We start from the raw sequence: 22,409 nt of genomic DNA on the forward strand, positions 1-22,409 counted from the left end.
AATATAGACTGAATGAACTGATAAGTGAAGAATTGTTTAAACTAGAGAATAATTATTTTCAAATTGTTCGGCCGGGTAATTTTTGGAAGTTGATCCCAAAAATATATGTGCAATTTCCCCTCCTTTATCACAATTGTCAAAACTAATGTCTGCTCCGAAAAGTAGTAATCAATTCATTTCACCCCCCTTAAAAAACAAAAAGTGATTTCATTCAATGCATATATAATAGTTGCAGTTCCAATCTTAAGATAGGAACCGATTTTGGAAAGTTTCATAGGAGTGCTACTACTGTTAACAAAGGTACAGTATGGTAGCTTTGTACTGATGAAGGGAGTAAATTGCTCCCGAAATATATATATATAGTACATAATAAAATAAAATTGTAGTTTGGAGTAAGCTACTGGTCTATCAATTTGAAAGATACAGTAGGTTAAACGTGAATAGGACTTTAAAATGGTGAAATCATGACTGCAGTCTTCATATTACCATGCTTCTATCGTGATTGTATGTCGGATACCGGCTCACTCAGCTGTGAACGAGTATTTGCGTCAGTGACGGCAATGATCACAAATGAGCCTCCTGTAGTGAACGGCTACAGTCTCCTATCTAGGGCCGAAAATCACAACCGATAACAACTATGACAATAAAATCCGCACATGGTTGCTGGCAGCTAACAGAGCCTATTTCAATTTACAAAAATTGTTTCGTTCGAAACATTTCACCATAGGGTCAAAGTTCTTAGTCAATGATCCTGCCATTCCTTATGTATTCCTTGGACATTTGTGTTCTTAATAAGAAAAATTGCGAACCATTGGCCACGTTTGAGAGAAGAATCCTCCGAAGAATTTTGGCTCTCTGCATGAGGATCGACGTTTCCGTAGCCTAGATAACGACGAAATCTGTGAGTGATATCACGTCCGTTTCAATAGGTTGTGATTGGCGGATCACCTAATCGGCATGGGTTAGGATAATCTAGCCCGGAAAGTTTATAAGGGCAATATCTATGGAAGAAAAAGTAGACGAGGCAGAATCTGCCTAAGATGGAGCGATGGGGTAGACCAGGACGCCAAACAGCTTTTAGGGATATCGAATTAGTGGACCTCGGCGCAAAACCGGGATGTCTGAAGTTCCTTACTAAGGCGCATCTAGACTAGATGGCGAATTTGATTGCCTACTGTCCAAGAATATCTCAGATCGATCTAAACACTCCTGTTCAAAATCACTCAGATCTGAAAAATGTAAGTTTGTATTTCTATCGTTGGCTAAATTTTGGAGCTTTGAAAACGTACACATAACTAAATGATCTAATTACTAAAGGTTGGAGTGAATCTCGAATTTATTGAACCAAGATTATCTCGCTTTTCTAAATATCCCTAATAGATGTACAGGAAGTATGGTTCATACGCATGTTCATACGCTAACCGCAGTTTTTATCGATATTTCTAGATATGGAGATTTAATTGCCATGTTTTTGCGAAATACCAATCGTCTCGACATTATCAAAGGTTAAAGCTCAATCCGCTTTCACAACATTCTTATCAACGCTTGTTATTATATATTAGGTCAAAGATTAGCTAGTGCACTGAACTTGGGACGTACTTATTATTTCTATATACGAGTATGTTTTAGTAACGGCGTCGACGAGATTAATCCAACTCTCGCGGGATAAGATTATTAAGCTCTAAAGATTCTTTTTATTGCTGATATCTATCTTAACATCAGACAAAAAGGAACCATTTCGATAACAGTCGAGGTAAGTTTCGAATTGGATTTCCGATGACTGATGAACATTGATCACTTGGTGAATGAGTGCTCGCTATCGCAAATTCTCCGATAATTAAAAATCTTTTCGTATATATATATATATACATGAGTGTTTATGAATGCATGATGTATTTTGAAATTGTTCGATGATTTTGATACTTTGAGAAACGTTAGTTCATATCAGCGCGGAGATTATGTTTGCAGTCTAGTCACTAATTGAAAACTGTGTAAGTGTGGATGGATAGGAAGAAGTAGGCGTGGAGCCGGTGAATTAACTGAAGGCATATATCGATTAGATTGAAGGCTGCACAGTTGGAAATCAAGGCTCATCACAATGAGTTAAGTCTGAATAGATAACAAGCTGATAACGTCATTCACTCACAAATGCATATCTATCTCGGAGGTCCTAGACACTTTCATAAGATTAATCCACTATTTTTAGAAGCTGATTTTCAATATTGAAGCACGTTAATTTTTTTGGCGGCTTCAGTTTTGCAAAACTAATGAATGGTTTGGACTTTGAAATAAGGTCTTGCAGATAGTCGGCAAGGTAATTGTGTTTCAGATTAGATTAAGTGGTTAAGTAGGCTTCAACATTTTTCAAAAATTTGAAAGGAATCCGAGTAAAATTCTATGACATTGGGTCTTTGAAAGTTGGCCGGAGCAGCCACGAGTATGCTCGAAAAGATAACATCGCTTAACGCTTCAGGTATAAAAGGCTTTGTGTTTTCTTATTGAGGAACATAACGCAGTTCTCCATTGGCCGATAGCATTGACTCGAGATATTCAAATCTCTCAGTTGTGTCAACGGCGGTGACCTGCCCAGAACTAAGCGATTTAAATATCTAGGGTCAATGCTATCAGCCAATGGAGAATTGCGTAATGAAATTGCTTCACACTTTAACGCAATCTGAATGAAGTGGCATTCCAAAACCGGTGTTCTTTGCGATCGACGTATCTCTATACTTCTGAGTGTTGGTCTACTAATAATAAATAATAATCGTTGGCACAACAATCCATATTGGATCAAGGCCTTGAAGTGTGTTAGAGCACTTCATTCAAGACCGTAACGGTATACCACAGTACACTGTGGGAGGCAATGTGGTCAGCATTGCGCTCGCCCGAGATTATTACCCTGATTTGACTCAGGTACTCATTCACAGCCGAGTCGACTGGTGTCCGTCATCCAGTCACGATAACAAATTCCTCTGCCCCCAGCGAAATTTGAACCGCGACCTTCCGCTACGATAGCCCAGCGCTCTAACCACTTGGTTAGTCTACTATAAAAGATGATAAACGGCGTTTTGCGGTAATGGGGACCAAGATGCTTGTGAACGGCACAAAGGCTGAAGAAAAAGAAGAAGATGTGAGGAGCGACGAGCGCATGACAGCTCCATGTTACATACCTAAAAATTCCATTGATATCTACTTTTTGGAAAGCTATTTAAATAAATCATTTGATGGAAGGCCCTGTATTGATAATAGTCAACCTCATACGCTTCACACTCTGAGTTTAATATTATTAGCAAATGCGAAGAATTTAAACGACACCCTTTACATATATGGGGACCCCTCCTAAATCTAAACGCAGGAGGTTATCACTCATTGCATATCTGGGCGTTCACAGTTCCCACTTTCTCCCCAAATTTCTCGTCAATCGGTATAGCCGTTTCTGAGAAAAGTTCGTGTGACAGACAGACAGATATTGAACCGACTTTAATAAGGTTTTGTTTTGCAAACAAAACCTTAAAAAGGGCTGAGGAGAAATAGATTCTTCATGAATGGAATTTTAATATTTCATCATATTATCATCATATTATTTGTATTGCTTAGGATGCTGTTAATTCGCATGAAATTGATAAGTTTGTACTGCTATAACTTTGACACTAATAGTTGGATTTTCATGAAAGTTGGCATGCGTGTGGACGATACTATATTTTCTTGCCTTCATTCACGCGCAGCCTAAGATCTTGCGCCGGTCGCAGCCTGCTCGATATGGATAAAGGCAGTTTTGCCGTCTCGGGTCGTTCGTCAGGATAGGTTGGGTAGACTTAAAAAGAATTATTCCTCTCGCATTTACCTCAGTATCATGGATCACTTTTTCCAGGGTTAGGTTCAAGTGGACGCATGATAGAGCATTCCCTTATCTTTCACCGTTTTTGATGTTCAATGGTCCGAGAGCGATCCTGCTGTTTTATTTGGCCTCGCACATGAGTCAGGGTCAGCCTAGTCAGCCTTATCAATTTCGTTGGGATACCGAATTCTCTCTGGCCGTGTACAGCCTTATTTCTTGCCGTTTCGCCTTTTTACAAATGAGTTTTTCAATAATCGGTTGGAAGCCATTTTTTATTCCGTCAATAACATGCTCCTTTTTTTCCCTAAATCTTTCAGCACTGAGGGTGGGCACTCACTCGTTAATAACTTGGAAATGGAAAGAAGAAGGGAGACATACATTCTGCGGCTTCGTTGAATCTTATATAAAAGATGAAAGAGTTAAACATCGACATGGTTCTATCGAGTAGGATTCACCGTCTCGAAAACAGGCTAGCTTCCCTCAAGGACCACAATTTAAAACACGAATCCAGCGGTATATATAAAGTGACAAATGCAAAAGACTTGTTGCGGTACGCTGGTGAGGGCATCATGAAACAACCAGGAGAAAGAAGAAGAAGGGCGAAGTATTGAATTCCATGATAGAACAGTACATCACTGAGAGGAGACATAGCATCACATGGGACAATGTGGAGGTCATCAAAGAATGGTGGAATAAAAGGAAGAGAGCTTGGCGATCCTAAAGGAACTAGAAGGAGACAGGTTGAACTACGGTACGGGCAACGTGCAATTGAGCTTCTGTTGTCTGTCTGTCTTACGCACTTTTCGCAGAAACGGTTATACCTTTCGACACGAAATTCAGTGAAAAGGGTGGGACATACTCATAGACATGAGGGGTTTCAAATGAAAGATCTCGAATAGTACTTTCCGAAGCAGTTTTGATATTGGTTGAAATGAGGAGGGCGGGGTCCGAACGGGGTAAATTAAGTCAAGGACCCATTCTCAGAAACCAAAAAATTAAAAAAGAGTGTGCTGCTACACGTGCATGGTATCTTGGCTCCGAAATACACTCTGTTATGATATCTGCCCAAATATAGTTAACAATTGTACATTAATATATTTTGAAAATTTTCTTCTACCCCTCTTTAAGTTGCTGGGGTAGCATTCTGAAAAGTGTAGTTGAAATCCTATTCTACCACCATTATTAAAAATGTTATAGTAGGTCGAAGTTTGCGTCTTTCGTGGAAATTACTACTCCCTAAGAGATATAATATCAGTACCACATCGACCTGAATATCATGTGTATTCAACGTATATGCACTACGAGTTATATATAAATGGAAACATCTTCTTCTTTTTTCTTCTTTTACTTTAGACTTTGTAATGACTAACAATGAGATGTGATGATCAAACGACCATCATGAGTGGTCGGAGACGACGTAGAGGGAAGAGCTTTCTGAGTTTCAGGTTCCATAAATCCGCGGAAGATAGCATATTCCGGCTCACAACTTCGTTTTGTTGCGGCCTTTGCGGTCTCTGTGAAGAGCCCTTCAGTGCCTTTTTGTTAAACAGCTACCCCTTCGTTTCAGATTTTGTAAAATTTAATATTCTTTCTTCTTCGTAGAGATGAAGTGAGTGTGATGAATCCTTGATGGAATACAGAGGTAGTCGGCTATGTACTGTGTTTTGTCCTCAATGATTCATCTTATCTTTGTTCTCTGACTTCAAACGAAGAAGATTGAATTCGTGCGATCCCTTTTGTTTGTTTTGATTATCGATTCTCTGCGAATGGGATCGAGGTTGTGATCCTTCGCGGATCCTTCCTCCCGACAATGGCACTCGGGTCCGGAGATTTACAACTTCACGCGCCCGGTCGAGCCGTTTCTTTTTTGTTTCAAATTTAGCTCGCGTGTGGTCATATCGTTAGGTGCATGTGTATCTCCGCGTTTGTCTATGTTTTTTTAGGATCTGGTTCGGGATCATGGGCCGGCCAAGGCACGTGATGTTTTGATTTATTGACACGTGAGAAATCGAAGCGATCAAAGGATTCCCTCTCATTCCCGAACCTGGCTAAAACAGAAGCGTGCCAGCACGTGTCGATGGAGTGTCAAGATTTGAGGCCAGACCTTCACGGTCAATTTCGCCAATTTTCGTTCTTTGTTTAGGTTTTCGAGATAGCTCTTCGCTCTAGTTCGCCTTCCGCCACTCTTAATGCTCGTCTGACCATCCCATTACTTAAGTCATTGTACCTTTCTCCCGTTTACAAGGGGGGTCGGCTCATCGTAATCAGTTGCACTATTTTTCTACCTGTTTATCAAGGGCTTAAAACGGATGTAATCGCGAGGCTTTCGAATCACCATCTAGCACATCAAGCCACCATTATTTTGGCCGGTCTTTTAGTCGCTTACCATCAACTTCGATATTCAGACCAATCTTGGCAAGTCAATTCTCATTCGCGTGGTCGGGTTGACAGCGATCACTTTCTTTACTTCCCGGTTGGCATTGTTGTAAATTTCCCAATTGGCGCATTATTGTTGAGAAACTTGTGGTAAAAGTGTTTCTTTTTACGGACCATCATTTAGACATCGTCATTCCAAAGCCAGGTATCTCCGTTGGTGGCTTTTTTTCCTGACTTGGTGATCTGGGTTGCGTTGGCCGTTTTGGGATATCTGTTACCGTTTGCCTTTTCACCCACATGACCATTAATGCCATGGGCACGTGATGAAGAAGTGAGTGGCGTGGCCAGCTAATATAATCGTGAGCTTCATCAACCGGTCTTCAAATCGCATGACTTCTCTAATGGCATCAGGCAAACCCTCTCTCGTATGAATTGTACGAGTTACGAAAATAGAGAAGTTTTACCGCGTTTGCGTTCTATGTCGTAGCTTTTGGCACAAGACCATCGGGTTCCTTGTTGAGTGCAAATATTAATGCGTTTTTTTCAAAGGCATCTTGCGTGTTTCTCGGTTTTTCCAGTGAGGGTACCAATATACTGACACGTATTTGAGTTGCTCAAACTAATTTACTTACTTCCTTGCTGCATCCATGCGCCAAGAACTCTCGCCCATTTTTCCACCGGACCGGAGCCTGTCCTGCCGCGACGACCGATATGAACGCCCTAGCTTTTTCCCAGGCTTATGATTCAACACAATCACTTTGTTTTTAAAGTCATTCAATGCATTTGCTTGATTAACCTGTTGCGCGAACTGTCATCAACAGAGGTCAGGTAGGATTTAGTATAGTAGTATAATTCCAACTATAACATTTATCTCTTCCCTTGATTTCAACATTTTATTTTTTTTTTACTGAGGATAGCACAAAGTACGTTGCCTCAAACCCTCCTCCTTTACCTGGGCTTGGGATCACCTGGGTAAATAACAAATAGTTTGCACAACAAATCAACCAAACCTTTTATATCTGAAGCGCCGAGCTCCGTGTTCCGACTTCTTACGGCTTAAAAATTAATGCCAAAGGGTACATTCAGAGCCGATAGTGATGCCTCAGCAGGGGGTGATGCCTTCAAGCAGGACTTAGGGAGCTAATCAAACGGGAAGGGTTTGCTATCCAATTGCTAGTCTCTAGGCATTTGGCTATAGGTGTTTGAGGAAGGATGTTATGATCTAATAAAACCCCTCACGCCCTCCAGATGAGACAATATGAAGCACATATGTCTTGCATAGAGTATTCCATGCCCACATTGTTGAAAGCCTTTTTAAAATCGATGGAGAATGGAATGGAAATGCTTCTTTTATCTCATCAACTACTCCACGTGGAAGGGAAGCCGACCGGTAACGTCTTTCAAGGGACCATTGAAGGGCTTGTATGATAGCGAAGTCGTTGCATATGCATGCTACCTTCTACTTCCCCAATGAATGCAATGGTGGACTTCCTTTTATCAGGGCGTACGCTACGCTACACTTCTCGCACTTTTTCATTGGAACGGAGCTCCAGGGTGTCACGCACGTCTCTATTAGCAGCCGGTAGCTCCTTTTCAAATCCGATGTCAGAACGAGTTCCGGTATGCACATTCAAAAGACAACTTCAGAATCTACTGCTGATCATAATCTAGTCTATCGGATTACAAATTTGTTGCCTGTCAGTCGAGACGGAATTGACGTTAGGGCAGGCCCTGGGCTGCTGTGCTTTTGTAAAGCTTTTCATTAAATGGAATTTCAGTCCATTGTTATTCTGCTTCCTTATTCTCAATCGTAATACACAAGTAAGTAACCTTCCCGACTGGAATCCATTAACTAATAAGGAATGTCTTTAATTGAATTAAATTATGGCCGGAAAAATACTCGAAAAATCATCTGCAAAGTCAAACTTTGAATTAATTTTCCAACTCGTATTTCACTTTCATATAATTCACTTAATTCATCAGAACTTTGCCCTGACCAAGGGTGTCTGTTAAATAAAGTCAGTATTGAGGTCAATATGTGCATACAAACTTTTCCAATTTCGTTGTCGAGAGTTATTGACTTCCGACACTGGAATGAATAACTGAAATAGTTTCTCAGTTTTTCACTATATTTTTCTACACCATTTGGCTCCATGCATATCCTGCCTCATTCAAATTTCAACGGCACAGTTGCAGCAAAGTATGATATTATATATTGAATTCTCTCCGTTACAGGTAGCTGAATGTCACTTGGAAGGACGAGAATGCATCATGGTTACAAGCGGGGCGGTGGCGTTCGGAAAACAGAAGCTCACACAGGAGCTGTTGATGTCGTTGTCCATGAGAGAAACATTGTCACCAAAGGACCATACACGAGAGGTACACGTACTTACTTAGAATACAGGCACTATAAAAGCTCTATAAATTGATGTAGGATGCTGGAATGCTCCTTGAACCTCGAGCAGCTGCTGCTGTAGGACAATCAGGATTAATGTCCCTCTATGATGCCATGTTCGCCCAGTACGGGGTGAAAATTGCACAGGTATGCATATACCCTTGGGGTGGGGGGTAGTGTAAAATAAACTCTAATCCACCTCGCCGTTGCACGAATAGGTGTTGGTGACCAAACCTGATTTCTACAACGAGGAAACTCGCCAAAACTTATTCTCAACCCTCTCCGAACTAATTAGCTTGAATATTGTGCCGATAATTAATACAAATGACGCAGTTTCGCCTCCCATGTTCATTGTTGACGAGGAAGTTTACACGCCGGGCTCCAAGAAGGTAAGTAAGTTTGCAACTCTGCCGTTGCGCTATATGAAAGGACCGAACTCTTTAATTTTCTGTCCTGCAGGGAATTTCGATTAGGGACAACGACAGCTTATCTGCCATGTTAGCGGCCGAGGTACAAGCGGATCTCTTGATTTTGATGTCCGACGTGGACGGCATCTACAACAAGCCACCGTGGGAAGATGGTGCAAAATTAATGTCCACCTACACATCAAACGACAAGCACGTCATTGAGTTCGGTAAAAAATCCAAGGTAAGAAATCTTCTGCCTCCCAACTTCGCCATTAATTCAACGATGTTTAATTAATGGACCTCGTCTCGTCTATATTTAGGTAGGAACCGGTGGCATGGATTCGAAGGTGAACGCCGCTACATGGGCACTGGAGCGTGGTGTCAGTGTCGTAATTTGCAATGGAATGCAAGAGAAGGCAATCAAGACAATTATAGCCGGCCGAAAAGTTGGAACTTTCTTCACGGAGAGTGCGGATACTACATCGGTTTCAGTGGAAACTTTGGCAGAAAATGGTAAGAGTTAATTTGGTGGGGCATTCCCAAGTGGTGCAGAATAACTTTTACCAATATTGTAGCTCGAACTGGCAGTCGACTTTTACAGGCACTTAGTCCCGAACAAAGGGCCTCAGCTGTGCATTCCCTGGCCGACCTGCTGCTGTCCAGGGAGAAGTTCATTTTAGATGCCAATGCTCAAGATTTATCCGAGGCCAAGAAGAATGGTTTGGCGAAACCACTATTGTCTAGATTGTCGTTGAATCCGTCCAAGTTGAAATCACTTTCAACAGGTCTTAATCAAATTGCTGAAGCCAGCCACAAGGTAAATCATTTATGATTGTATTTTTCTTGGGACTTTTCTTGAGAGGGATGGGTTCCTTTAGATTATTGGCAAAAGTTTATCGATGCAGCTTGTAAGTAAAGCTCTTTCAATAAGTTATTTGTTTACTTGATTATTTGTTGTCTCCACTGCTAGAGATAATCTTTTTATTGGAGAGTTGATCACTATATTCAACGGGATTTCTAAAATCAATTTATTCAGAAGCATATTCAAAATATACATTTTTATGGCCACAAATTGAAACGAAAGATATGACACGTTGAGAGCACATTTCTTCGCAAACTCTTTTTCTAATATTGACCCCGAATGCTATGCCATTCAATGTAATTTTCCGGTTCGTTGGGAGAATGCTCTCTTGCATAGACGAATGATTTTCTTCTATAGAAATTCTTTCTACGAAAAAATCAATCCAGATTTATTGAAGCATAGCCAGCGTTTCGTGAAAATCCTTCAATATGAGGTTTTTATATCTGAGAGTAGTGTGGAGGATTTGGTTGTTATTGCAGCAAATGAATAAAAAAAAAGCAAAAAAACAGTACAAAATTCCATCAAGTTGATGTTTCTGAAGGGTCAAGTATCCGATTGAAAGTGATTTGATTTGTATGGAATTTATTTTTGAAATGAGAAAGTTACATCTTTATAGATTTGCCGAAATGAAGCTCCACTATTCATTCTAACTATAGTAAATCGCAGGGCGATCGAGAAGTGGGGATCTACGATGAATTTCTTTCTCATCCCATGCTTATATGGAGGTGCATCCCTATCTCGACATCTTCCAGCCAATCAAAACGCCGCTTGAAACCTGGAGTGGGCAGGAAGGATCCCCAAATGAAAGAGAGACAGCGATGGATTTGCTGCATTTCTTAATGTGTGACCTTTTCACTGTCACTTACGCTATTTCATCAATATTTGCTCGGGTGTCGATCCCATACGGCAACGAAATTCTTCATTTGAAATTATGTCAGGCCAGGGTACCCCGAAGACATGATGCAAACAAGTGTTGACAAAAGCTTTCACTTTTCGAATAACAATCTCGGTCACTTTCTAGATTTTGCTTCTCAATAGCAACATACAGAGTATATTGGCGACGAAGAATTTAAACTTGATATTGGTGTTGAGTTAGTTGGATTTTCGCATTTTTGACAAAACAGCGGAGTTGGATTTAAAGCTGTTGACGTATCGGGCAAGTTCGGTGCTACCCTCGGCAGAAATAGCGCTTCTAATATAACTCAAATTAACCAACATCTTCAATGCTCTGCAAATTAACGCAGATAGGAATGGAGGAGGATGCCATTGCGGAATGCCTAACTACTTTCTTCCGTGCCCCTCTTACGAAGGATAATCTATCAGAGAGTTAAGGAAGCTCTACCGAGGCTACAGGGGCTGCGATTTCGTTTACAAGTTAATTTAAGATAGAATTGAGTAGCTGTAAGCCGAAAGCACAAGAAAATTGACAGGCGCGGCATTCCAGGGAGAATTTGTCTCAAACGACTAATTCTGGTCGTTTCGTTAGTTCTACATGTTTCAATTGATAACAATTTTGGAAAGTTTTCTGCTGTTTTCTAAACACTTGTTCAGTATACAATTGAGACGATGGATTTCTCTATGCAAGGAAACAGACGGTTTCCGATTTTTGTTTCTGCGAACTCTATTTCGGTAGATGAAATGGATGGAATTTTTGGCTGAAATTCCTGCCAGAAAATCTGGCAACTCCCTTGACGTCTTTTTCAACCGTTCTCTTTTCTTTGCTTCCTAAAAACCAATCCTCCGTTGATCATCCGACTACCTGCAAAATTAGCTATTTCTCGTTTCAATCAGCTTGGACTTCCAATAACAGCCAACTTTTTTTTTATGCTTAAGAAAGAGGAGCGCACAAATTTGATTAATATTTATCCTATAAAGGCAAACAAGCAAGTCATATTGAAACTAATCCCATAAATAGTTTGGAAATCCTTTCGCATCCTGGTTAGGTTCTAAGCTTCTAAACACTCAGTCATCATATCATGGGACCATGTCACTGTCTGTCGACTGGGGTTTGAGGAGCATATACTAGTCAGAGTCGTTTTCCGATCTTTCTAATACTGGTCACATATACCCACTAGCCCCAAACCTGATTCTCTCTATGTGGTATGGGATAATTCCTCCTTAAAAGCTGTACTAGAGTCCGCGTGTCCTTCGTTTTTATATTCGATAATAAAAATGAGGGCATCCTTTTATGAAATGTTTCGCCTGCTAGCGCAAATTAATATATTCTAAAAAACCCACGAACACTTTCCCCGTCCAACCTAAGGATGTGGTGGAGGCAACATCCAAATGCCAGCATCACAATGCGAAAATGTGTTCCTTCATCCCTGATTATCGCAAATATTTCAAGTAGTGACATATAGCTTTTGGCGCCTCCATGCGTCCATCCGTTGGGTCAAGATCTACATATATATATTAGCCTTCAGTCCATACACAACAGTAATGAAACTCAAAAGTCGGTTCTTGTCCCACCATTACGAGCGTCTGCTACACCAGTTAGTCTGTCAGCCTGACTACCATATTGTAATGCCCTAGAACCGGCAGTAACGCTTCATTTAGCCAGTCCAATTTAGGTATCAACTGATGACAGTTGTCGTACTTGATTTGTAGGCTATCTTCTAGTGCCAATAAAACGTCGAATACCCTCCTCCAGTATGATTGTTATTTTACTGAGGAACTGGACCGGGCCTATAATTGGGTTTCCGCCAACTTTGAATTGCCATCTTCCAGGGCGGATGACCCAACTGATTAACAGTGTATCGATTTATTAATGGAGATACTGTGATGGTTATGGGTGATCTGTGTGTGAGAGTGCAGCTTTCACCGACTGCTTGCCACAAAGTCAGTTGAGCTTCATTGACTGGTAAACAACATTTAATAACATCGGCCATATAGTGATCAGTAGTAAATTTAGTAATTCCTTTCGAAGGTACTACTATTTGCAGTTCCTAAGTTCAACACGGGTGGCATCCGCGATCTGACTGTCGACCATCAGTGGAAAATTTCCTTGGCATGGGATCAACAAAAACTTGGAACTACCTGTCCAAAAGTGTTGACGAGCAGTGAGCTAACAACAAAAGTGCCTTTATCTGAGGTGCAGATAAAGTTGCCGACCATGTCCCAAAAATACCTTACAAGACCACGCTAACTGAGAGTTGACGTTTATCGCGTTACCTAGAAATGGTATGCAAGATTCTGCATAGAGTGTAGAAACAGCGGCTGCAGTAAATATTAACAACACTCCTACTAACATCACGAAACAACTTGCAGGTAGCCATAATTCTCTCGATGGTTTTGTGAAAACCGACAAGAGTAGGCTTCTTATCTACGATGACGAGATCCTGATAAGGTGGAAGGGCCAGTTCCTCACGATTAACATCAGTCATCGAGTCAGATAATTCCCGCTGGTTATCCGTGTCGGCCATAAAATTTCTCCTCCCTTAATGGAAACGACTTTTATTAGTAACTGATGGGTATAATGATAGTTTCCTCAGCAAGTACCTGTTTCTGTACTCGCCTCTTTACAGCCATTCAGACTGTTATCCCTTCTTGTTTCATAATCGGGTTTGAGATCAGCTAGCATTGTACTCTTATGTATTATCATTACCGTATTGTATCAAAAGATATTCCCTACTTAGTCTTTCTTCAGGTATGAATGTAAAAGGAGAAGTACTGCTCCTATTGCACAAATTTCAAAACATGTTTTAAGCTTCATTTCATCGACGGTGCTAAGACCGTTTGAGACAGGAAGAGGGACGAATCACTATGGTTTGACAGTGTAACATCCTGATGTCTCAGGAAGTACGTGCCGCCTTCATATCCATTCGTTGTTAATTTATTCTATGTTTACCCCAGTGTGATAGTGACTTCCATGTGGGACGGAAGAATTCAATCATATTATTCCCTGCCTGTTACATGTGAGCTTAGATGGTGGGTCTCTGGGGAATATTCCTCTTCTTCTTACCTACCTGTATACTCCAGAAAACTAGTTTAGACAGGTTGTTGACTGAGGAAATCAAGTGTAGAAGGAAGAACATTTCAATAGTATAGTGCTGGGCACCAACGAACGTTTTCGATGCAGAGGACGGATGCTTCCAATGACAAATAGAATGCTGTCTACGAGAGACTTCCTAAAGGTGATGTTATGATCGTGTTGGGTGATCTGAATACCAAAGTGAGCTATTATCATGTCTTGGTCGGACATGCGATGGCAAAACGCGATCTTGGCGTTCGTAACGATAATGGTGGGAGATTTGCACATTTTTGCAGTTTTCATAGCCTCGTCATTGGCGACAAAGCGCTGCAACTAACCTTTTAGATGAAATATAATAGCTTGTCACCGCAATATTCGGATACAGACTTCTCCTCTATATAAAGAGAAATCATGTCAACCATGATTGCACCCAAATGGAGTTAGCAACTGGGCTTGATATTCTCCTCACAGAACTATTCACCTTTGGGAATCCGAGACCTTTCCCAGAGAGTGGAAGGAGATAAATAAAATTCCGAAAGGGCACCCATGTTGAGTGCTACAATTGGAAGAGTATCTTCATGCTCCTTGCCGTCGCAAAGATAATAGCTAAAATTATCCTGGAACACATCAAGGAGTATCTCGAAATCTTGATTGAGAAAGAGCAAGCTGGTTTCTGCTCTAGATCCTCCTGCATTGACGGCGTCAGTACCGCGCGGATCATTTTAAAATGAAGTTTAGATTTCAACTTCACCTGCTCTTCATCGATTCCGATAGAGTGAACAGGGAGTGTATCTGGCGCGTTCTACACCTTAACGTATTTAGGTAACCATGTAGATTTTCTCAGAAAGGTTACTCGTCCGAGCCTAATGCTTGTACAAAGGATAGTTTATCCTGACACTGCCTTGTTTTCTTGTTTAAGTGCGGTAGACCGAGTCTCATCGACAAATTTTGCAAGGCTCGAACCTCCAGATATCTTAACTGTGCTTCAGAAAATTTCTCAGGGACCTGCGAGGTCAAAAAATGCCTATTGTGTGAAGAGGTCTCTAACAACGCAAGGGATATGAGATGCTTCAAAAAGATATACCACCACGTTGTAGTAACGAAGTACCAGAGAGAAATAAGCAAAATATTGCTAATGCTCAATGAATCTGTTATAAGATCAGATGATCAGGAACTTAAGATTAAGGTCCCTGAAAACTTGAAGACACTTAAGGAAACCGATTTGGAATGTCCTAATTTCCCTTGGTAGCATCGGTGATACTACAGTAAAATATTCAAAGCTTAAGGGCAAGTAAATCAAACATAGAATATTATGCTAACAGCAACAACTTCGATATTCTTGTCCAGCAAGAAACCATTAACTATTCTTCCCTCTCAAAGTTTATTTCGGATTTTAATCTAATAGCAAAGTTTAGGGAAGATAGCTCAAATGTTTCAATTCAATCTGTTTCAACTCATGATACTCTTGTAGCAGAAACACTCAACCTTACTTCTAATTTCATGATCTTGTCATTCTATCTTCCTCTCAGTATCTCTAACAGGGAGTTCAACACGGCCTTTGATAGGCTCCTCACTTTTTGTGAGAAGTATAACAAGGTACTGATCACAGGAAATCTTAATGCTAGATCCAAAAATCTGTGTAGCTGCCTTAGGAATGGCAAAGGGATTAGATTTGAAGTTGCTGTTCTCAACTCCTCATTTCATTTTCTTAATAATAGGATGCCCGCTTTTTTAAACCCTCCGTCTATGCTTAATCAATCGGGCCAGGTTCTAGACATGGCTCTTGCTAATTCTGCTAGTCAATGTTGGCAGTGGAATCCGATTATGGATAAAATGTCTAATGGTCACCATACTCCCATTTGCATCTCATCGCAGGCAGTGTTTCTCCTAAATCTAAGATTGATTCAAATCGGTTAAAAGTGCAGATCAGCAACTTAGAGCCTTTAGTAGATATCACTACTCTTCTAACACTTTGAAAAAGGAAATTGCTCATTCAACTAGACCTTAAATTGTACTTTAAAAGGAAACAAATCGCGTATAGGTGATTCAGGGTTAGTTCCAGCACCGCAAATTTTCTCCTATTTGAGGAGACCAAACGTCTTTGGAAGATGGTTGTTGCTGACGCGAAGCGGAAGCGTTGGCATGAAATTTGGTTTGACTTATCTGTGTGAGATGTTAAGCCCTTCTGGAAATCTATGAAGGGTTTTCGTGGTTTCCTCTGTGACAAGCCCCATTTTGGGATCCTAATAAAAATCTTGAATATGTGGATTCTCTGCTTGGGCAATGCAGCCTACGTGTTCGGACAGCTGAGTGGTTAGAGCACAAGGAAGGTCGCGGTTCAAATCTCATTGGTGGCAGTGGAGTTTTTATCGTGATTTGACGTCGGATATCAGGCGACTCAGCTGTGAAGGAGTACTTGAATCAAATCAGGGTAATAATCTCGAGCAAGCGCAATGCTGACCACATTGCGTCCTATAGGGTACTGTAACCCTGTAATGTATCGTTACGGTCTTGAATGAAGGGATCTCACATACTTCAAGGTCCTAATCCAATTGGATTGTTTCGCCAACGATTATTATTATCAAATACAGTCCCCTTCCTCCCTCTTCTGAATACCCTTATATATCTCACTGTTTCTTAGCCCTTCTCCCTAAAAAACTGACACCAGCATTGCCCCTGGTATGGGTGATATTACTTATCAACATGTGCGCTGGTTGGCGCTGGGAACATTCTTTGCAGTGCTACAGGGGCGCAATTTCATCAGGTGTAGGTTGAGTCCTCCTGAGGATTAGGCTATTATTCGGTTGGTACCCATTCAACACTTAAGGACCCAGAACTTTTGACCATTTACCGCCCTATTGCTCTCATCAATGGGTTTGCCAAACTGCTTAACTCGATGATCAAGGTTCGTATCAAGAATTTCATTGTATGGCAAAGCCTAGTTGGCGGCTACGTGTGGTAGAGGCGTGGAGGGCTTGAAATCATGGGGGTTTCTGTTTCTCGCGTCTGATGCTGCGTTCATGCGTGGTGGGTCTGCCTGTGCGGTAGTTGGTCCGGATGAGACGCAAGTCTCACGCTTTTTCTTGGATATCAGTTCGGTTTCGGCGGCTAAACTTTTTGCTGTGCTTCAGGATATCAAATTGGCTTTCAGGATGGGTGAGGAGAAGGTTGGTGTCATTACAAACTCTCTCCATACTTGTAAATGAGAAAGGGCATTTACAAGTATGGATGACCCCCCTTTTAAGTCTTTAAAAGTTCTACGGTATCCGGTGCACGTGGGACACCCATTAAATGAACTCGTCCATGTAGAGGCCCGTAATGCTCTGGGCTCTATTCTCATCAGTTCGGTCGAACCTTCCCCTGTAGATGTTCTCAGGGTAATTCGGGAACTTTTCTATAGAGAGTGGGTGGATGACTTTTTGGCGATATCACGTGTCAAAGGACCATTTCTCTCTAACATTATTATGTATTGTGTTTGTTTACAGCTTTGAAGAAAAAATACTGAATCTTCTTCAAACCAATCACACATATAACAAAGTTATTCTTAAAAGGGTTGGAAACATAGACTCAAATAAATGTGACACTTGCTTGGTTAACGAATACATAATTTTGAGTGTAAGTTCAGTTTCGGATTAAGCGTAGATGGTACCATAACCTTCAACAAATCCTTTTGAGTAGGGATACTTTCATGATTGATGACCTTTTATATTTTTTAAGGAGGTTATAGTCAGATTATAATAAATATAATTTCATTTTCTTCGCGGCAGGTCATTTCCTGTCATCCCCGATTGTGGGTGGTATCAGGTCCTGTTTGGACTGTCAGCCTCCCGGGTATCAGGTGATAAACAAAAAAAAAAGACAGCAACAACAGCATTTTGGTTTTCTTTTGGCTGAAAAATAAAAGTTGTCTTGCGAAAAAAAACAAATTTTCGAGGAAGAAAAGCGGCCATTTTCATGATGTAAAATGCAACTTGCTATATGTTTTCCATAGACCCCCTAAGTGGAGCAGAACTCGTCATAAGTGTAGATGAGGTTCTTAAGGGTTTGTGGCAAAGATATAAAAACGCCACCTTTACGCCAATGAATAGCTGTTACCAGAGCCGAAAGCACAGGATACGCAACACAAAGTATGCAAACTTATTCATTCTTAAACTTTACTTGCAATTAGCTTCTATTTTCAACTACTGGTTACAAGGCAACACCAGGAGTGCGCCAAACTGAATTCATTGTTGATGTTAGACTCAGCGCTATTCAAATTACAAGAAAAACCCCCAAAGTGGCGTAAGAAGTGTAGTCCTTGTGGCAACACAATTCCAAACAATAAATTCACAAAGGAATTTATTATCAACTGAAGTGTCCAAGTAGTTGGATAAACTTTGTGTTCAGACAGCGCCAAACCCTTCGAAACATGAAGTATTAACTTTTAATATTAGTTTTTCTCCCTGTTGTTAACTACAACAGTTGCAGATGCATTTAAAATTGAAGTGCAAACTGCTGGTAGTCCACACCATGAAATTTGTAATTTTAAACGAAAATCCCCTGAATTTCAAACTCTTCCCTTTTGTAAGAAGTTTAAATTGTCCTTAAAATTCCTTACGTCAGCTAAGAAATTCAAATTGTCCTCAGGATTGCTCTCTTTGAATAGTTGCTTCCTTCAAAACATGTTTATCCTTTTGCCAGTTTCCAATTAAGTGCTTTACTTATTGCGCTTCAGCACGCTCCAGCACTCTCCTCAATTTGACCGGAATCTCAATGGACGCAATAAGGAAACACTTTAGCGCTTTACCTGGCGAATATGTCTCTCAATTTCCCAACAGCCAAACAGTTACCTAAAGTTAGAAAGATTTCCGGATTGTACATTTTCCCTAGACATGGTTATTTATCTTCTAGAGTTATAGCTTTCTGCATTCGCTCCTGCATTTCGCAGGAAAGTTTGTTCTCGGATAAATTGGGAACATGCTTCGTGGAGTAATGAAGTTGGGTTGATTTTCAAGTGGCTTAATTTCATTTTCATGTTATTGCTGGGATACTGCTGGATGTTGTGTCGTACTTGATATTGAAAACATGTTTTTGTACAGTAATCATTTGTACTTGAAGAGTTTGCGACAAATAATCATGCAGCCTTGACGAGCTTATTCCTGGGATAGACTTGTTTATAGGGAAAAAAACGAAAACGTGGATACACTCTCAAGAAGACGATTAAAGTCACATTTCAGGAGAATACTGCTCACATTTGAAATCGAAATCCTTAACTTTGGGAACGCTTGGAGATTGCATTCGGACTCAATTGCGTTCCTGAAAATTGTTAGACCATATCCTGACAGTTTCATAGAAGAAAATTGCTGATTTTGAAACAGCACAGCATGAAACTTTCAAGAGCAAGTTCCACTAAATTTCTAGGAGCACTCAACCTGCACATATCTCCAGTAACCACTCCTTAGAATCTTGAAAACCACATCGTTAAGTTATTGTCGGAATGACTGCAACTGTTCTCGGAAATATGTTGTGAGCGTCAATCAAGTACGTGAACACGTAACACGCACAGATTTCTCCAAATTTCCCGAATATCCGATGTTGAACTTTTCCTTTCTCAATTAAAGTTCCATTCGTGTCGAGCGAATCAAATTTTGAACTCATCGAAACTTTCTTAATCAAGAGTAAAACACTTTACCAGGCCGGCTCGCTGCATTTCACCTGCCCGTACACAACGAAAAAGCGATAAATAAGTTTTGATGACGAATTTCAATTTTAGATAAGAGAAAACAAGATTTTCATGATTTCATTTTAATTTTCGTTTTCATTTTGAATTCCATTTACAGAATGTCGGGAGGGTGCTCCGCCGAACAAAGTTGGCCGAGAATTTGGAATTACGACAAGTGACCGTACCCATTGGCGTCCTGTTGGTAATTTTTGAGTCCCGACCAGATTCATTACCTCAAGTTGCTGCCTTGGCCATAGCTTCAGCTAATGGTCTCCTACTCAAGGGCGGAAAGGAGGCGAGCCATAGTAATAAAGCGTTGATGGAGCTAGTTAGGGAGTCATTGGCATCGGTTGGAGCTGAAAATGCCATTTCGTTGGTAAGTTGAAAAGGATCCAACCAAAAATACCTATTGAGTTATATTTTGGCTTTCGGAGCGTTAGTTTACTAATTAGTAGTTTTGGTAAGTATTGATGTAGTTATATCGTATTCAGTAGGGTCTGTTAACATTGAAACGAATTGTACAAAGGCTAATGAAGTAGACAGCAAAAACTAGATGCACACAAAATCCAAATCGATACTATTAATTTTATAGGCTTTGATTTAGTTAGATTACACTTGGTTCCTTTTAGAGGATGAATTTTTGCCAGACGTTGGCATGAGTTTTTGTGATTCTATTTTGAGAGTTTCTGTTCTTACATAGGACACCTTTACACAACTAGGCTTAACGTTGGAGCGACATAAAATCTCCGTATCCACCCAGACCATGATATGTATATCTTCATCACTAGAAATGTAATGTAATCTAATGTGTTGTAAAGAATGACGAGAAAAGGAAATTGATTTTTGTTCAGGCAGGCTCCATCTCAATCTCAATTTGACTGAGTGTCGAGCCATAATGGCACTGATGAGCAGCGTTTGGGTGGAATCATAAAGGATTTGGTTGGAGTTATATTTCGTACGATTGTCATTTTTACGATTTTGTGTGAAACAAAACCTTATTAGAATTGATTCGATGTCTGTGTGTCTTTTCTTTGTAAGGAGGTGGCAATCTTCAAAAGATTTTCTCTTTTTACCCCCTAAAACCACAGATATTACCAACGTAGTCGAGGTTTTTGAGGAAACTTGTAATCAAGAAGAAATAATATCGATGAAAGGATATAACCCTGGCAGGCTCCACCTTGGATTGGATATTTTACGCCAACATATTTCGTTTAGATAAAAGCTATTAGTTCCCCGGAAATGCCTTTTCTTTTGTAGAGTACTCCAGATACATTCCACATTCATGATATCGAAAGCTTTGTCCAAATCGAAGAAGAGCAGGTGAAGCAAAGATCTAAATTTCGCGTACTATTCCAAGGTGATCCGTAGAGTGCTGATGTGGTCAATGCGAAATCGATCGAGGTTTCCAGATTTTCTGTCGTGTGTTCCAGGTTCAGTTTAGGTATTATCTTTGCGGAACGGAGCATTGAAATGGTCGATGTTGAACTTGAGTGTTGCAGTTCCCTAACCCTGCGAAAAGTGGCGGACGCAATGCGTAAGCAAACGTAATCGTCATGCTTTTTTATTAACCTTGGTCTCCCGCATGCATCTCCTCCAATTATCTCGAATCAAAGACCGCGTCCTCCAACAAAAAAATCTTAGAATTGATCTGCAATCTGCGTCCACTGAGTCTTGTCAATGTTTCCTTGGCTTCCCATTTGGTTGGCTGCTATTGGCTTTGCCTTTCACCACTCGTTTCTGAATCCTTGCCTCATGCATTCGTCAAGTCTAATTATCTGTATCTAATTCTAATCTCCTTCCGTAACGGTTCGGAAAATCTTTGGGAGGACTTTCCACTCGAAGATATCGATCTATTATTCCGATATTTGCGTCAAGATCCACGTCCCGTCAGCAGTATGGATGCGTAGTTTATTGCATCTGTATGCTTTTCTTGATGTCATTATGGGGAGGACCGCATAAAATGCTTTATGAGCAGTGGCAATCCGCTTTTGGACTTCGTGTTTTCGTTTCCGTCTTTCGAGAGTAGGGCTCCTGGGTAGACGAATTGTTCCACCTGTTCGAAACTATGCAAAGTTCTGCATACTAGCAGACATCTTTCGAGTTTGGGTCATGTATTTCATTTTGGATTCATTAAGCCTGAGCCCTAATTCACTCACTGCTGACTCGAACTGCTCGAACACTTCTTTCGATCGGGCAAAAAATCCCACGCCGTTGGCATATGCTACCGGTTGCGCGGATTTCATCAGTAACGTACCTCTGGGATCAACAGAAGTCATCTTCCTAACACCGTATTCGAGCACCAAGTTAAAGAGGCTGGTGGCGACACCATTGCCTTGCTTAAATCTGGACACTCTGGGTAAGTTTTATGTCAGTTCATTTTGGGTTTTACCTAGCCTTCATTTAAGTGAAATTATGCGGTGTTTCCAACGATTAATTAATTGAAATAATAAAACTTGTTGTTTCTTTTTCGTTGGTGTGGATATTTCGGGAACCACTTGTTCCCTTCATCAGTGCTAACAAGTTGTTATCAGTATTTGCAAGAATAAATATCCACACCAACGAAAAAGAAACAACAAGTTTTATTATTTCAACTAGCCTTCATTGTTAATCATTGTAGCTTTCACTAGTTGGACTCACTTCGGGGGGATGGGATTTTCAGCTGGATCATTATTCGGTACAGAGCATTGTGATTTACAGAAGTCAACGAACAGTTAGCATACATCGATATCATATTCCCATCATTTTTCAAGAGTTTGTTTAACTGCGAATATCTGGTTCGTTGTCGATCGGCAAGATCTGAAGCCACCTTGGTGTTCCCCGATGATGTCATCTGAATACTCTCTCAGTTTCATTATGTGTA

At 40.6% G+C, this 22,409-nt stretch overlaps 1 protein-coding gene across 1 annotated transcript in view; it reads left to right on the forward strand.

Annotated features, from left to right (window-relative positions):
- The window catches only part of LOC119647900 (delta-1-pyrroline-5-carboxylate synthase), a 64,072-nt gene that overhangs the window by 35,100 nt on the left and 6,563 nt on the right, over positions 1–22,409 (forward strand). Inside the window, exons 3-9 of the mRNA XM_038049206.1 lie at positions 8,450–8,593; positions 8,649–8,756; positions 8,828–8,998; positions 9,069–9,257; positions 9,337–9,529; positions 9,592–9,833; positions 19,668–19,925. Coding sequence (XP_037905134.1) covers positions 8,450–8,593; positions 8,649–8,756; positions 8,828–8,998; positions 9,069–9,257; positions 9,337–9,529; positions 9,592–9,833; positions 19,668–19,925 — 1,305 coding nt within the window. The remainder of the gene's footprint in view (positions 1–8,449; positions 8,594–8,648; positions 8,757–8,827; positions 8,999–9,068; positions 9,258–9,336; positions 9,530–9,591; positions 9,834–19,667; positions 19,926–22,409) is intronic.

The sequence above is a fragment of the Hermetia illucens genome, chromosome 2 (assembly GCF_905115235.1).
Source record: "Hermetia illucens chromosome 2, iHerIll2.2.curated.20191125, whole genome shotgun sequence".
NCBI lineage: Eukaryota > Metazoa > Arthropoda > Insecta > Diptera > Stratiomyidae > Hermetia > Hermetia illucens.